At 48.4% G+C, this 15,095-nt stretch overlaps 2 protein-coding genes across 8 annotated transcripts in view; one reads left to right on the top strand and one right to left on the bottom strand.

Moving 5' to 3' along the window:
* SYNDIG1 (synapse differentiation inducing 1) overlaps positions 1–295 on the bottom strand; it is a 75,317-nt gene extending 75,022 nt beyond the window's left edge. Inside the window, exon 1 of one of the 2 annotated variants that reach the window (XM_063328030.1) lies at positions 129–295. The gene's annotated coding sequence lies outside the window, so the exon portion shown is untranslated. The remainder of the gene's footprint in view (positions 1–128) is intronic. The other variant, XM_063328029.1, reaches the window with a different exon arrangement.
* Positions 155–10,112, top strand: LOC134512577 (uncharacterized). 6 transcript variants are annotated; one of them, XR_010070163.1, is made up of 3 exons: positions 155–811; positions 1,038–8,898; positions 9,850–10,112. XR_010070163.1 is itself a non-coding variant. In XM_063328028.1 (2 exons), exons 1-2 carry the CDS (start codon positions 155–157, stop codon positions 1,377–1,379), a joined length of 999 nt encoding a protein of 332 aa, XP_063184098.1. In that variant the 3' UTR covers positions 1,380–10,112. The 6 variants fall into 6 exon arrangements, 1 of the variants encoding a protein (XP_063184098.1); XR_010070166.1 differs by having other exon boundaries at positions 9,853–10,112; XR_010070167.1 differs by having other exon boundaries at positions 1,038–7,021.
* The last annotated feature ends 4,983 nt before the right edge of the window (positions 10,113–15,095 follow it).

Genomic DNA, 15,095 nt, shown 5'->3' on the forward strand with positions numbered 1-15,095 from the left:
CGCCCCGTTCCGCTCCGTGCCCGGCGGCCCCGCTCCGGAGGCTGCGGGGGGAATTTGGTGCATCGCTCCATGAGGGGATGGGGTGGGATGGGATGGGATAGGGGGGAGGGAGGGGGGGGGTCACTCACCTCCTTGCAAGGTGACCCGCAGCGCGATGCTCCCGCCGGGGGCTGCAGGGGGGGCGGCGCGGCTCCCGGGCCGGCGGCGGCTCAGCGCCCGGCCGCGGCGCACGGCAGCATCCCGGCGGCGGGGGACCGGGGAGGGCGAGGGGCCGGGGAGGGCGAGGGGCCGGCGGGGCTGCGCCTTCTGCACCGCCCGGCTGCACTGTGCGCTCAACTCGCGGGGAGGAGGAGGAGGAGGAGGAGGAGGAGGAGGAAGAGGAGGAGGGAGAGAGGGAGGGAGGCAGGCGGAGGGAGGCAGGAGAACCAGCCCTGCGTGGCGGCGCGGCCAACTTTCCTCCTGCAGCAGGAGCAGCCTCACATCCCCCGGCGTGTACCCCCTCTCCCCGCGGGGGGGGACACGGCAAAACCCTCCCCTCTCTGCCCCCCATCTCCTCCTCCTCCTCCTCCTCCTCCTCCCTGGGCCTTCCTCCCAGACAGGGTCTCTCCGCTGCTCCCCACACACCGGAGCTCAGCGCCCCTCCCCGGGGCACCGACTCCCCTCTCCCCCCGCCAACCCCGGCTCCCCGGCTGCCCCCCCCCACCGTGCCCTGCCGCAGAGGCACCCGGTACCGCTCCCCCGGCCACACCGGCACCTGCCAGCACGGAGCCTGATGCACCAGCTCCCCGAGGCGATGGGGAAGCTCCAGCAGGTCTGAAGAACTTTATTTTATTTATGTATGTATGTGCTTTATTTTTTTAGCGTAGTGAACGGGCACGCCGGGCTGCATGCTGCGGCGTTGAGGGGGTGTTCCTTGCTTTCCTAATAACTGTGCACAATACGGGTAAGCAGGGTTCATTCATCCCTCTTCCCACCCCCAGCAGGCCTGCTAGCCAAGTCATTTGCCTAAAAGCTTCTCTGTCACCGCTTCTTTCTAGATGCTTCAACATCGATGGCTCAAGATGCCGTTGGAAGATCGCACGCCCGGTTTAGATCACTGTTTTCCTTCGCCACTGCAGGGAGGGAGGGAGGCACGAGGCCTCATAGCCCCAGCGCGTTTTCGTTGCCTCCACCTCTCTACTTGGGTCCAGGCTATGTTCTCTCCCTGCTTGCTTCCTGCTTGTTGTTATTCATACTCCCAAAATAACCCATGCCAGGCCTTTGCTGAAGGAGAATGTTCAAGATTTAAAACACACATTAACCAACTTGAGCCCGTCTGGGGGATTTTCAGCAGAAAATCCCTCCAGCCCCATTTTTCCCCATCTTTCACAACATTTTAGTTCTCTTTCAAACTCTAACTTTTTTTTTCAGTATATCTTAGCGATACTCACAGAAGATTTTTCTCTCCGTCTAAATATCTGTTCCGTTGTTCATTCCTGACTTGCTTCAGACTTCAGGGAGGTTTTGTGTCTTACAGAAAACAATCTCTTCCTTAATGTAATAGGCACTGGGAGAGAGTAAATACGTAGTCAACAGAAAAAAATAGCCCCAAAATTATGATCACCCTGATTCTCCAAAGTGCTTTTCACCTTTCCTTTTTTGGGAATGGAAGCCCGTAAAACACATTCATTATGCCTTTACGGAGTAAAGACTTTTAGGAAAAAGACTCTCTTTCTGTTCTTCTTGTACAGGAACGGAACTGTAGGGAGGCTGGCTTGCAACCAAATGCCTTCTAGCTGCTACAGCGCAAATTCTTATCTTCAGGCATTGCTGCTACTGAGGGGAGATATCAGCTGGCTTGGATGGCTGGTGAATTCCTGGCAAAATACAGTTTCTTAGTGACCACAAGTATTTGTGAAACAGGATGAAATGGGGCAAGATTTCCAAAAGGATTTGTTGCATTTTTTCTTGGAAGAAAGAAATGGCATTTATACAGAATGGAGCGAGGAAGGGATTTCTGGGTCATCAAGTCAAATTTTCTGGCTTGCAGGCAGCCACATTCTGTGATCCTATTTGCTTCTTTCTGACACTTCCGAAATGAAGCGTTTTCCACGCTGTTATCAAGGTGAGGTTCAGTGACATCAGGGAAGTAATCATTTTCTCTAACACTGTTCCTCCACTTTTCCCACTCTCCCAGCACCAAATTAAGCACATTCTTCATTCAGTCGGGGAAGCCCATGGGCCTTTGTGTCCATCAGGAAGTCAGGCCTAATTTGGTTTACTTGAGTTTTGCAGTAGAACCAAGAAAATCTAAGTAGCGGAGCAATCACAATCCAACAACCCCACTGGTTGTAATTTTGCTACAGACCAGGACATACTCGCCCTCTGTTGTCTCTTCTCTTGCCAAAAAACACCCAGGAAGGAGTTTACCAGTGCTCTAAGTAGCGTTAATCATGCCACTTCCCTATTTGCATGAAGCTTGCCATAAATTGGCCTATCCTTTATGCTGAGAAGCGAATGGCTGATCTGATTTCGGTATTTGCAGCTCTCACTGTGCAGCCGGTACCCTGCAGGCTGCCAATGAGTCTTGCATTGCCCTTGCCACCTTTGGAGAAGGTTTTTCAAAAACCAATAGAAAGGTTGCTTGTTTTTTTTTGCGAGGTGAATTGCAGCAGACTAGTTTGTGATTTGGGGGGTTCCTCTTCAGGTATAGCGGCATCACTGAGAGACCCCTTCAACACCGGGTAAACATGCCCAATACATCCTTAATGCATGGTGCCAACACATCTCACAGCTTCTTGGTAAGAGCTGGGGGTGGGAAGAAATTGGGGAGATTCATGCTATGTGTCTAGCAACGGTAAAGAACCTTTTCTTTCCGCTTCTAAAGGCACTTTTCGTCCCTCCGGGGCTGATGCAGATGCACCTCAGTAGGAAAGCTTGCGCGTAGACAGAAGCGCAAAGCTCTGTGGTGACAGAGAGCAGCATGGAGAGATGTTTGAAAGGGGCAAGGCAGGGGAGGAAGGGCAAGTCCACCTCCCTTGGGTCTGATGACTGTTGGAGGCTTACTGCAGCGGCTTGCTGTTCAGAGTTTACGCCAGCAACCTGCTAGGACAAACCACGCAGCAGCCAGGGACCCCGTCTTGCTTTGAGAACAGGGATCTGAGTAATTGCTCCCCAGGGCCTCTGAGCGGGACTCAGCTGTGGCCTGAACTCCTGAGAAGCTACCATTCAAAGACCTGATGAATAATAAAGAACAAGAATAATCCTTGCAAAGAGGAAGGGTGGAAGGCAAAGCCACCTAGAGCAGAGGGAGAGATGGGAGGGATGCAGGGCAGCCCAGGGTGGCCTGAGAGCCTCCGTGGGTCCTGTGGTCTCCTGCTGTCTGTGAGGAGCTAGGGATTTGGGAGCCATCAAGGCAGGAAGTAAAGAGGAAAGGCCACCTGGAAGCAGAAATTACCAGAGATGTACAGACAGCTTTTCCTACAACGTGGGGTTTTGCAGAAGGTGAGGAGGGATGAGACTTCACAGGTATATATCATTATAGCTTCAGGGAAACCATTTCACCACTTGTTGCTTTAATCAGGGCTGTTACAAGGACTTATACTGGCCAAGCATTTGACCACTGACTTGAGTGGAAGCCCTCTGAGTAACAGCACCTGCCTGGAGAGCCACGCGGTCCTGATCGACTGCCTGCTCTTTGCTCTTCTGGATGCTCTGCACCACCATTAGCAGTGACTCTGTGAGAGCCCTTGGAGGCAGAGCTGCTCTGAAAGCCTCCTGGCCAAAACCTCCTGGGAGGCATCACAGAGTGGGAGCAGGAGAGAGTCCCTGTCCGGAAACCACATGCCAAATGCTGCAGTAAGTGAGGGCGAGCTTTGTGGTGGTCACAAGGACTCGGGGAGCATCATTAGCTGGACATCTGTTGATGTGCTAACATGCTCATGGTGGAAGAAATGTTAGGCTGCGGTCCTCAGCTGTCCAAACAAAGTCTGAGGGTCTCTGGTGTGGTGTATGCTCTGTCAGGCCCAGGACACCCTGAGTAGGAAAGTGTAAAGACAAAGAAGTGCATCTCTGGGATCTAGGAAGAGCAGCAGCACCACCTATCACCAGAGAAGGAAGAAGGAGGGAGGACAGACAAACTGCTGCTCCTTCTGTGTTGCCAGTACAAGATTGGAGCCCAGACCTCCTCGATGACCAAAGAGAAACTTCGTTCTTCCAGCGGAAGAACCTGGTTTAAATCTTTCCCAGCAAACTTTCTGCTAAAGGCTCCTGCTGGCTCTGTGGATGGTTCCTTATTTGCCTATGAGCTAGCGTCCTTCACTGCAGGGGAAATAAAACGTCACTTAATGCCTCTAAAGCAACAGCTGGGTGGTAGATGGCAGTCTACCCCAAGGTCACCTCAAGCTCAACAGGAACAGGACCCAGTTAAGGTGGCAACGCTTGTTGACTCAAGTGAGGTAGCCCAGTCAATGTCCTCAGCCTTAACAACTTGGGAGTGTGGTTGTGGGGTGATCTTGCTGTGGTGCAGAGCTAGCAGAGGGAGATGGACAGGATGGAAAGGAGAAGCTTTGGGGAAAGAAGGGCTGAGAGCTGATATTTCCAGTGATAACGAGCCAGAAAAAAAAAACCCAACAAAACAGGTCTACAAGACTGCAAGAATTGATCATCGTTTAGAGGACACAACTGGGCTGTGGGACCCTGGGCTCCAAAGTGTGCAGGGCTTTTGGCTTGCAGGTCAGCACATAAGGGTTCTGTCTGTCGAAAATCCTGGCACCATAAGTACTGGTGTGGTCTGAACCACATTTCACTTGATTATAATTCAGAGTGATGGTACAGAGCAACCGGGAAGTAGCCCAAAATCTGTAATCTCTTCCTGCCAAAGGCAAGAAGAATCTTTCCATTTAATTGGATCAGACCCCAAAGGCATAACCAGGAGTGCTTTTAACTTTCTGAGAAAGAAAAAAGGGTTAGCTGAGATGGTTGATCTGCGTGGGTGCTGAAGTTTGTGTTGATTTATTTGCTGGTAGTTCTGAAACCGGAATAAAAATAAAAGCTTGGGTTGACCCAAGCTGAGCATTTTTTTCTCATTCTGTATTTATGGCAAAAGGAAAAGTAAAATATATGATTTTTTGGCTGAGGGAACCACGTAGCTTAGCTCAAAATCAAATGTTTCATTGCTTTGAACTCTTCCTTACTCTTATAAACTGGATATGCACGCTTACTTGCAACAGAGGAAGGATCTAAATGCAATCCACTGCCATTCTTGGCCTAACCTAGGTATCATCTGCTAGGAGGATGAAGTAAACAGGTGTAGGACTTTGCATCTGGTACTAAATTTGGAAGGACCATCTTTTTACATACCCAAGTCCTCAGCCCAGTCTGTGGAAGGGGTTGTCTGTATCTCCTTTGCTCTACACGAGCTACATGAATTCAGCTGAAGTGGCCCAGTTTCTCATATGTCCAGGAGCTGAGAGACTCAGGAGCTCAGAAAAAAATTCGCGTTGCTTTTATTTTGCCATCTGTGCCTCGTCTCACTGCATGCAGTTCTCATGTTTGAACTTTTGGGGATTCTTCCAGGAAGCCTTACAGCGAGCGCTGGCACCGACGCCTCCCTATTCATAAGGCAGCCCCTTGACCAGTACGGATGGCTCCGAGGGAGAGGGAACCGTATCCTTTCTGTGCTGCCTTGCACTGCCGGCTGGCCGAGGTAGCCAGGAAAGGCATAGGTTAATGCTAATTGGGATGCGGCCATCTGTCAGACAGGAAACGTGCCAAAGCCACATGGTGATTTTTTATAAGGGAAGGAACCAGTCGTTGGTGACAATATTTAGGTGCTACAGACCATGAACAGAGTCAGACGGATATCTGAGATGATAAAGGTTCCCCCTGGATATGATCTCCTGAGTTGTTAAGCATCTCACATTAAATGCCTTTTCATCCACTGTGAAACTCCAGTATAACTGCTTTGTTTAAGTCAGGCACTTCTCTGGAGCAGAGTACCATGAAAACTGACCTATTATTTGTCTTATGGTATTGCTCAGGCTCCAAGTTTGTAGGGACATGTATATAAACATGGTGGGAAACAGCCCATTCCCCAAAGATGTGATACTTTAAGTGGGCAGGACAGGAAAAGCTGGGGGTGGAGGAAGGCACCTAATCCCACTGCAGGTCTTGGACCCTGATTTATATGGGCATGTTGACGCCTAACTGGGCAGATTGCAAGTTAAATTAAACTCACTGGGTTGGTTCAGCCCCTTAAAGAGAGATGCCCAGGCTTGTGGAGAAGCCCTGTGTCATCCAGGCAGTGTCAATGGACTCGGCACGAGACATCTGGGAGAGCTGTACCTCCCTGGATCAGTGGCTGAAGGCAGGAGGATGCCCCAATAGTTAGGGAGCTGATCTGAGCCCTGCGGGTCTGATTTCCACCTCGGCAATTGAGATTTTAGGAGAACGCCAGGCCCTTTTCTTGCTGCCTGCAGCCTACAGAGTGTGGGTGAATCCTCATAGCTTAGAAGCCTCAACAGCAGCTGTGCATGAAGGACAGGATGACTTCCAAATTCTCCATCATCCTGCAGATTTAAACTAGTCAGTGCCTGTCCTGTAACATTAGGAAAGTGCTTTGGAGCTGGCAAGAAACAAACGAAAAAGCCTTTTCCTTTCTGCACTAACAGGCCATGAAAATAAAGAGAAGTTCAGATTCCCACCCCCAGTCTCCTGCTGCAGCTCCCGTGGCAAGGACACAGCCCCAGCGCTCCTCAGGATGTCTGCCAAGAGCTCGCAGAGGACGAGACCTGTTAAGGCGTGCAGGCAGACGACAGGACCTGGCCTCAGGTTTGGCGACCTGGACGGATGACGGGACGCCGCTGCACAGACAAGAGAAGATGCTGAACATGAGAAATAACGGAGTGAGAAGCTGAGGGAAGTTACGGATAACTCCATGAGAAACCATCGGGTTTCACAGGCAGGGAGGAGAAAGACACTGATTTGAAAACTTGTAGAAGGGCAAACTTGAGGAGACAGGCCAAAATGATAGGACATTATGGTTAGTAAGTAGTGTAGATGGGGAGAATTAATCCATCTGGCTGATAAATACCTAGTTACCAGGAATGCTCATTGAATTAACTGATGCCACCTTAAAATGCAGAGGGGAGCATAAGTTTGTCATTCTTATTAATTTCATTGTGCTTACCTACCTTTTATATATTATGAGGGGTTTTTCTCCCCTGGAGTAGCTGTTAAAGGGAGAGGACGGGTTTTCCACAAAGGAAATGTCTTAACCAATACCCTGGAGGTGCTCTGGTGAATCCCTGCTTGCCCTGTGCAATGCAGGAAGCATCGGAGGGACTCATCCACACGCTGTTTTCAGAGCGCCGTGGCTCACCGCCAGCCTCACGTGGCACCCTGCTCTGACTATGGAGATGCTTCTGAGATGGGCATACTCCACTTGTCCTAACCTAGACAGAGCTTTCAGGCTTAAGGCACATGGCGGTGGGTAGGGACATGGACAGGGAAGCTCTTCAGGAAGCCTGGAGCCTTAAAGACCTGTATCATTTCAGGGAAAAAAGGCATGATCTTGAAAAAAGGCAACTTTTTGTCTCTTGTCCTTCCTGTCCATGGGAAGAGGTCTGGATCCCAAACTCCTTGTCCTTTTCACTTTGCTCATCGCTGTCCCCCAAAATCAGATGTCTTTTTTCCCACGACAGTGAGGGGATCACCTACAGCTTATGGTTCTCTGCTGGTCTCCTTGTATACTCTTATAGGCAAGCAGAGTTTTGAGATCCTTGCTCACAAAAGATCTATAGTGGAAAAGGAAGACATTTTCCATGTAAAGACAATATTCAAGGTAGTCAGGGACAGATCAGGCCTTTGGTGTTCAAGGAAAATCTCCCAACTGAAATCAATGAAGGGTTGTGCTTCCAAATTAATTGCATGCTTCTGTCCTTAGCATCTGGGCATGGAATCAAAAGTGATGAACCAACAAAGCAGCACTGAGCTGTTCCTGCGAACAGTCACCATCAATAATGAGAAATGCTAGGAGAAGTACTCTTTGAAATTCAAATCACAAGGAGCATCGTTTAAAAAGGAACTCGGGAGAAGCAGAAATACCATGCACCACACATTAATTGTCATGCATGTGACAAAATCCTCTGTATTGCTGTTACTTAGCAGCATCAAATTTATTCCCATATTATTAATGCTATACCTGGGATGAAGTAATTAAACTGGCAGCCCATTTCTTCTGAGCTAGAGGCCAGGCCTTCAGCTGGTGTAAATCAGAATAGCTCCACTGCGGAGACTTGGATTTACAACCAGTTGGGGAGCGGAGCCATTGTTTCTAAAAAGGAAGAGCTGGAAACGAAGTCAAAACCACTCTATGCTGTCCCTTCTGCCCCAGAGTAAGGGTAAGTGGGGCTGAAGTCCCTGCTGACCTGGAACCGCTCCCAAAGCGCACTGCAAGCAATCTGGAAACTCCTCCCAGTAGATTCAATAAATTAAATTTGGAAGGTTAAATATTTAATGACATGCTAGTGATTTCTTCCAAATGGGCGCACTTAGTCGCTGCTATATCATATTCCTTTCATAACCAAATTCATGAGAAATGCTTACAGACGTGTTTTGACAGAAATGCTATATTACGTGTGCAGGAAAAGAGCTGATGCAGAGTTGATCACCCTGTCCTCCCCTTCCAAGGCTTCTAGCCACAGCTGCCTTTTGCCCACCTTTCAGCCCGGCTCCCAATGTGCTTGTACCTCCGTGACAGCGGGATGACTCCACCTGCATCCACAGCACCTTTCACATCGCGTCCCCAAATAACAGGCCTGGCCTGTGGACGGGAGAAGCGGTCAGCGGGATGGGTGCACTGATGGCACGGCCCTTTCGAGTTCTGACTGCCCGGATGCCAGACACATCATTAATTCGGTGGGTGGCACCTTGCAGAGCACAAGAGATTTGGGAAAAGGGAAAATCTCACCTGGGCAACCTAAGGCCTGTTTGAAAAAAACACAGAACCTAAAGGAAGGAGCTTACTGGGAGAAGGACCACGTCTCTCGTATGCAGACTATGCCTTCCCGTGTTGTACATGAAGGGAATAAAACGTGCCTTTATGTGGGCACATGCAAGAAAAGTGGGGGTACGCTGATTAAGCCCCAATGCAAGGGGGAGAAGAAGGGTTTTGGCATTTAATTAGTCTAATTTCTAACTACCGTAGCTGACATCAAAGGAAGATAAGAAGCGCCAAGTCTCCAAACGAACAGAGGGAAGGGGTTTTCTGTACAACAGGTTGCAGATCTGTGGAGCATCGCGCTGAAAAACACTGCGAATATACGGTGCAGGAGGAGATGGGATAGGTTTATGGAAGAGGTTCAGTGAAGGATGTTAAATAGATAACGTCTGGTTTGGAAAAGCCTGGAGCTGCAAAGGGCTGAGGGCTAGCATAGGGTTTAGGAGAAGTATCACCACGTTTGCCATGTTCTTGTAGCTTTCCCTCAGCATCTGCTTTTGGACACGTTTGGAGAAAGACAGACTTTGGTCTAATCCAGGCCGGCTCTTCTTAAGATTCTGTGGCATCCCAAACCGTCAGAGGTACTAAGCATGCATCATCTTACTGTATGGGTGCAAAAAAACGTGTGTGCATGTTCAACGGCCACCTCTTCCAGATGACTTTTTTTAGCTTTTTTGCATTTGTAAGGTAGGATTTTCTGAGGGCTATATACCCATCTTTAGTCGAGGCTGAGTTTTACAGGCACCATCTGGCCCTTAATTAAAAATGGTAAAATTTTCCATTAAAATGGCTTTTCAGCAGAAATTGTTTGAGAGTTTGGGGTTTTTTTGTGGTTCTGTGTTTGATTTGTTTTGGTTTTTTCTTTTCAGCAGGTGTTGGTTTTCCTTGAGAACTTCTGCTTTTAAAAGGAAGATCGAACCCTTCTCCACAATGTTTAGCTGTTTCAACTTTTCACTTCTTCATTAATGGAAAACTGCAGTGTTCAAGGTTCGGGGCATATTTTTAGAAGAAATATCACAACTTCTGATGAAGAACCCTTCCATATTTCAGGGCTCTTCTGTTCTGAATATTGTGTACAACGAGATATTGATGCAAATGAAAAAGACTTTATTCAATTTAAAGATGCGTTCCAGGTAGGGTTTTTTCTTAATAAAAAAAAAAAAAAAAAAGAAGAAGAAAAAAAGAAGCCGCCTTGGATGTTTACACAAGGCTTCCTGTTGATCTGAGTGGCACTGGTGCCCAAATCTGATAGACGGCTTTGAAATTCATCCCCGGGCATTTTGGCCTAAATAAAACACCAGAAGTCTCTTAACCTTATCGCTTCTTAGTATACTGCTTATATATCGCTGCTGCTTCTGCTGACAAAATACCAATACATTACACCAGTTTGTATGGATGTTTTGTAAATTTTTCTTTGCTTGATTAGTGCAGATTCTTCCTTACAAAATAACTTAACTCCATTAAATGCCTCTTGCCTGCAAGCAGTCAATCTGCCAGCTTTATCCACCTCTTGTAATCTACCTGTTCTATTAATTACGGGAATCACTGTGACAGTAGCACTCCTCTTTCTTACATTTCTGTCTAACACTTAACAGAAGGGAGGCAGAAAGAGTTTGGGGATTTACAGCAGTCATTGCTTCATAAATAATGAATCATAATAATACACAAACACGGATTTTTATGGTTTTTTAGTCCAAAAATCTCCTTTGCTCTGGGGAAATGCAGAGCAGGGTCCCACAGGGAAACCTTCTACTGATCAGCAAGAGGAAAACTTACAGCTGACTACGCTGAGCGCACAAAATGCAGAAATCAGCACAGTCTGCTGGAGACGGTTGACGAAGCGGAGTCAGGGAATTGGTACTTACAACCGCAGCGCTGATCTCAGAGCCGGTCAGTCGAAGCTTCCTGGGGTGTGCTAGTGCTATCACTGCACGCTATTGTAATTCCCAGCTACAACACACCTACAGGTAAGTCAAGGAAGAAGACATTTGTGCTTCATGCAAAACAGCTTCAGCTGGGGTGAGCTGGCATGGCTGACGAGATTAGGCGGATTTTCATCATGCAATACCCTATGGCCCATGACCCAAACCTAACATTACTTTCTGAAAAGCGTAAAACATAAGAAAAATTGTCTTTATATTTACACAGAAATCAGGTATATGACTATATTCTCCTTGTTCCATATGCCAAAAGACTTGGATGTAGACTGCAGGGATTGTGATTTCGGGTGAGTTCAGTAGGGGTTTATCTTTTGTCTGTCTTTCTTCTCTGTCTGATCACGTCTTCTCCCGTCATTATCATGACTTTATGTCTTTTTGGAGGCACCTGCGGAATTTCAGTGGCATAATTTTCTGGGACGCACTGAAAATCAAAATGGCTCGGGTTTAGGCCTGGTTAAAAAGGTGGCATGCAAAAATCCTGAGGAAATCCTTATTTTTCATCTCTGTGAACATCTGAAGCTTCAAGGAAGATGTTCACTAAAAAGGCAAATTTAAAAAGTGCTGAGGTGTTCACACTTTGATGGAGTGTGTGCCTTCGGTGTGTGAGAGAGGGCCTTTCTCCTCCCTCTGCTCCTTTGCTGCTAAAGAACGTCACGCCTTGGCTTCTTCAAGCACAGATTTTCCAAGTGTCTCAAGTACCAGCTGGAGTATTCTCCAAAAATCACTCGCTAGCACTCCATGCTGGTAAGGCCACTGTCCTTCTCCCATTGAGGGCAGTGGCAGAGCAGGATCATTAATTTCTTTAATTCCCGTGGACCTGGGGGGTCTGCAGATTGCTCCGCAAAGACCCTTGAGTATAGTTTGGTTCCAAATGAATCATCGGGCGAGACGAATTGTTGGCTGCTTGATATAACCAAGGTAGAGAAAGGTAACCACAAGGCCTCTGCCACAGGATAGAACATCTCTTTGGGCTGGTGCTGTGGGTGAGCTTCAGAGATTTGAAAGCAGGGCTGGATGCACCTCAGTGTGCGTCATCCGGAAACGTGAGCTGCTCTCTGATCAACACTTCAAACTCCTCAAGTCGCGCTGTCTGGTTTGCAAGCTGGTTTAAGTACAGTCGCGCTGCTTTATAACTGGCAAATGTTATTAGTAACTTCCGTGGTGTGTCTCCAGCCTAATCCAGTTTCTCCTCTGGCATTTTAATGTCTTGGATCCACATGATCACACTGGGAGGATAACGTCTGATAGATCTTCATGTGTGATGCTCAGCCGCAATGTATGCTCTATATAGCTGCCACTGGGAGTGTGGCCGTAGCAATTGTTCAGGGCCTGCCTGGCAGACATTTGCCCAGGAAACATTGCTTGAGGCTAATATAAGCATTTTCCCAAAGGGAACCTCAGCAAGTTCCGCGTTAATTTTTCTTGTACGCCAACTTTTGAACCTTGGTCTGAATTCAAGAAAAAGACCAAACGAGACACAGCTGTGGTCACAAAGCATTTGTGTGTGGATTCCAGAATGCTGTGCCAACTTGCCAGAGAAATCTACATCATTTGCATCTTTTATGAGATCATACTGACACTGATGTTCTTGGGCTACTTGATACCTGTCCTAAAACCCAGGCCACAGCCATAAAGAGTGTCCCCAAGTCAAGGACGCACCCTGCTTGTGTTCCTGTGATGATGAACCCAGAGGGAAATCTTCCCATCTTGCTGTTGTATCCATGTGAAGGTCATACATCACACGCAGCAGGTTATTGAAGCTGCTGCTGCCTCGTTCACTGCCTCTGTGTCTGTGGAATCAAAAGCAAGTTTCCTATCTGTGAAGGCAGCATGTAAAGGGCAGCTGAGTCGCTGGTGTCTCACTGCCAATAGCTGTAGGACACACAGCACCCATCGCTGGTCAACCGGCAGTGAAACTGGATTGTTCTGGGTGGTTTACGAGTCAGCAGCAGCTGAATTTTGGCCAGGAGAAACTGGGCATTGCTTTCCTGGGAGCAGACATGGCTGCAATTGGAGGACAGCTGCTGCAGTCGGAGAGCAGACCTTTGCCTTTGGCAGTGATCTCACAGCACCCCCCTTCCACTCCGCTGGGGTCTTGCCAGATGCAGATGCCTTGTGTGACTGTGGCTGATTCAACAGCGTAGGCTTGTGGCTCTGCTGAAACAGAGTCGCACTCCGTTGTTCAACAGAACTGAAGTTTCTGTAAGATAACCTTTCCCACCAGTGGATACATCTCCGTCACTTCTGCAGTGAAGGAGATCTGTTCTGTGCAAGATGTACCCAGCCCATCTGCAGGTGCCACTTCAACATGAGAGTGGAGATAACCGTCTGGCCTGTGGACTAATATGGAGCCACTGCCAACAAATGACAGAGGTAGCTATTGTCTACAAGTCAGCTGAAAGGCATGATGAACATGAATGCTATCAAGCAGCCTTTTGAAGAAAACTTCTGTGCTTCACTTAGCTTTTGCCTTTGTGGAAACTTGAGTTCGTCATTTGTCACTGTGGGTTTTTCTTCTAACGCATTGGTCAACCGTAGCTATTTCATCGGGTTTTGGAGCCTCATGAGTTCCTCTGCAGAAGTTAACATTAGGACACAGCATTGCATTCTTGGATGTCACAGCACGAAGTACAAGGGAACCTGAATGAGATAGGTCTTACACCTTCTGAGCCCTCAACGTGACCAGGAATTTATATCAATGTTTGCTTCAAAAAGATCCGTCTATCTTTCAGGACCTTGAAAGATACAAGTTTTGTTGATGTCCCACTGGTGATCACTGTCCCACATGATCCTTCTCCATTGGGCTGTAATTCAGCAGCTGTCTTCACCAGGGCAACTCTACCTTTCTGAGGCAGGAACACGTGGTAAGAAACCTGTGGAGGAAAGGCAGAAGGAGAGCAGATGCTCTGTGCAATTGATGCTCTTTCTTCAAGCTCTTGCCCAATGCTTTTACAGCGGGGCAAACATGGACCAGAAATTCCACCTCCTGGGAAGCAGCTCAGAGCAGGGGTGTCCGGGGTGAGCCATGGCCTCTGTGAGGTTATAAAAGCCGTACTTGCTTCCACTGGTTCTGTGAGGAGAACGTGCATTAGGCACCGAGTGCAACAGTGAATAAGTGTGTAAGTAAGAGGCAATATCTGATCCCACCGACCCTGCCTGTTTGCCAGGCGCTTTGCCTTTTCCATGACCCCTCTGATTCCCCCCCCATACCTCAGTCGTGGAGCCAACAGGAGTCAATGGCAAACCTGAGCCGCCTCCTTGGCCTGCAGCTTGCCACAGGTGTTAGTGGAATTTGCAATAATGGGACCTCTGTGCGGGAGGTAAATGTGAATCACACCGGTTAAAGGGCAAAAGTTAATGCAACCTTCACCAAGGGAGGTAAGATAATTTACAACTGTATATTTCGATCTTTCCAGGTCTTGGCTGAAGTCAGAATTTCCAAGAATCATAGCATAGTTTAGGTTGGAAGGGACCTTTAAAGGTCATCTAGTCCAACCCCCCTGCAATTAGCAGGGACATCTTCAACTAGATCAGGTTGTTCAGAGCCCCGTCCAACCTGACCTTGAATGTTTCCAGGGATGAGGCATCTACCACCTCTCTGGGCAACCTGTTCCAGTGTCTCACCACGCTGATCGTAAAAAATTTCTTCCTTATATCTAGTCTGAATCTACCCTCTTTTAAGGTAGATTTCTTCAGAGCGTTATATTTCCTCAGTAAGGAAGTGTAAAACCCACCTCAGCGCTAACACAGACCTGACGTGTGCAGGTGGGCTTTGCAGGAGACCCAGGTCCAGCTGAGATGGATGCTGCTGCATCCTGACAACGGACAGCAGGAGTTAATCTGGCCCCTGGGAAGACCGTAGGATGCCGACACCAGTCTGCTCCAGGCTGAGAGGTGGTTTCCACTCAGACACTGAGAGCTGTAGCTCCCAGGGGACCCTATATTCGGGCCCGGCAAGCGCACAGGGACACAGAGGAGCAGCGGTTACAGCCTTGTAACCGCAGCCATAGCAATTCAGTGTGGATACGGACTTGTCCTCACTGCTGAATGAAGTCAAGCTGAATCCCGAGGCTGAGAGTCCAATTGGTCCCTGGAGTCAGGACAATCCCGTCTTGAGGATGTGAGGCTGCGTCAAAGTGGCGGCTCCCTCTCCCTCGCCCTTCCCACAGATCCCG

This window comes from Chroicocephalus ridibundus, chromosome 3 (genome assembly GCF_963924245.1).
Source record: "Chroicocephalus ridibundus chromosome 3, bChrRid1.1, whole genome shotgun sequence".
NCBI classification, from domain to species: domain Eukaryota; kingdom Metazoa; phylum Chordata; class Aves; order Charadriiformes; family Laridae; genus Chroicocephalus; species Chroicocephalus ridibundus.

Coding starts and splice junctions, on each gene's coding strand:
- LOC134512577 (XM_063328028.1), top strand. CDS start 155: ATGCTCCCGCCGGGGGCTGCAGGGGGGGCGGCGCGGCTCCCGGGCCGG. Junction 812..1,037: donor CGATGGGGAAGCTCCAGCAG/GTCTGAAGAACT, acceptor GCTTCTTTCTAG/ATGCTTCAACATCGATGGCT.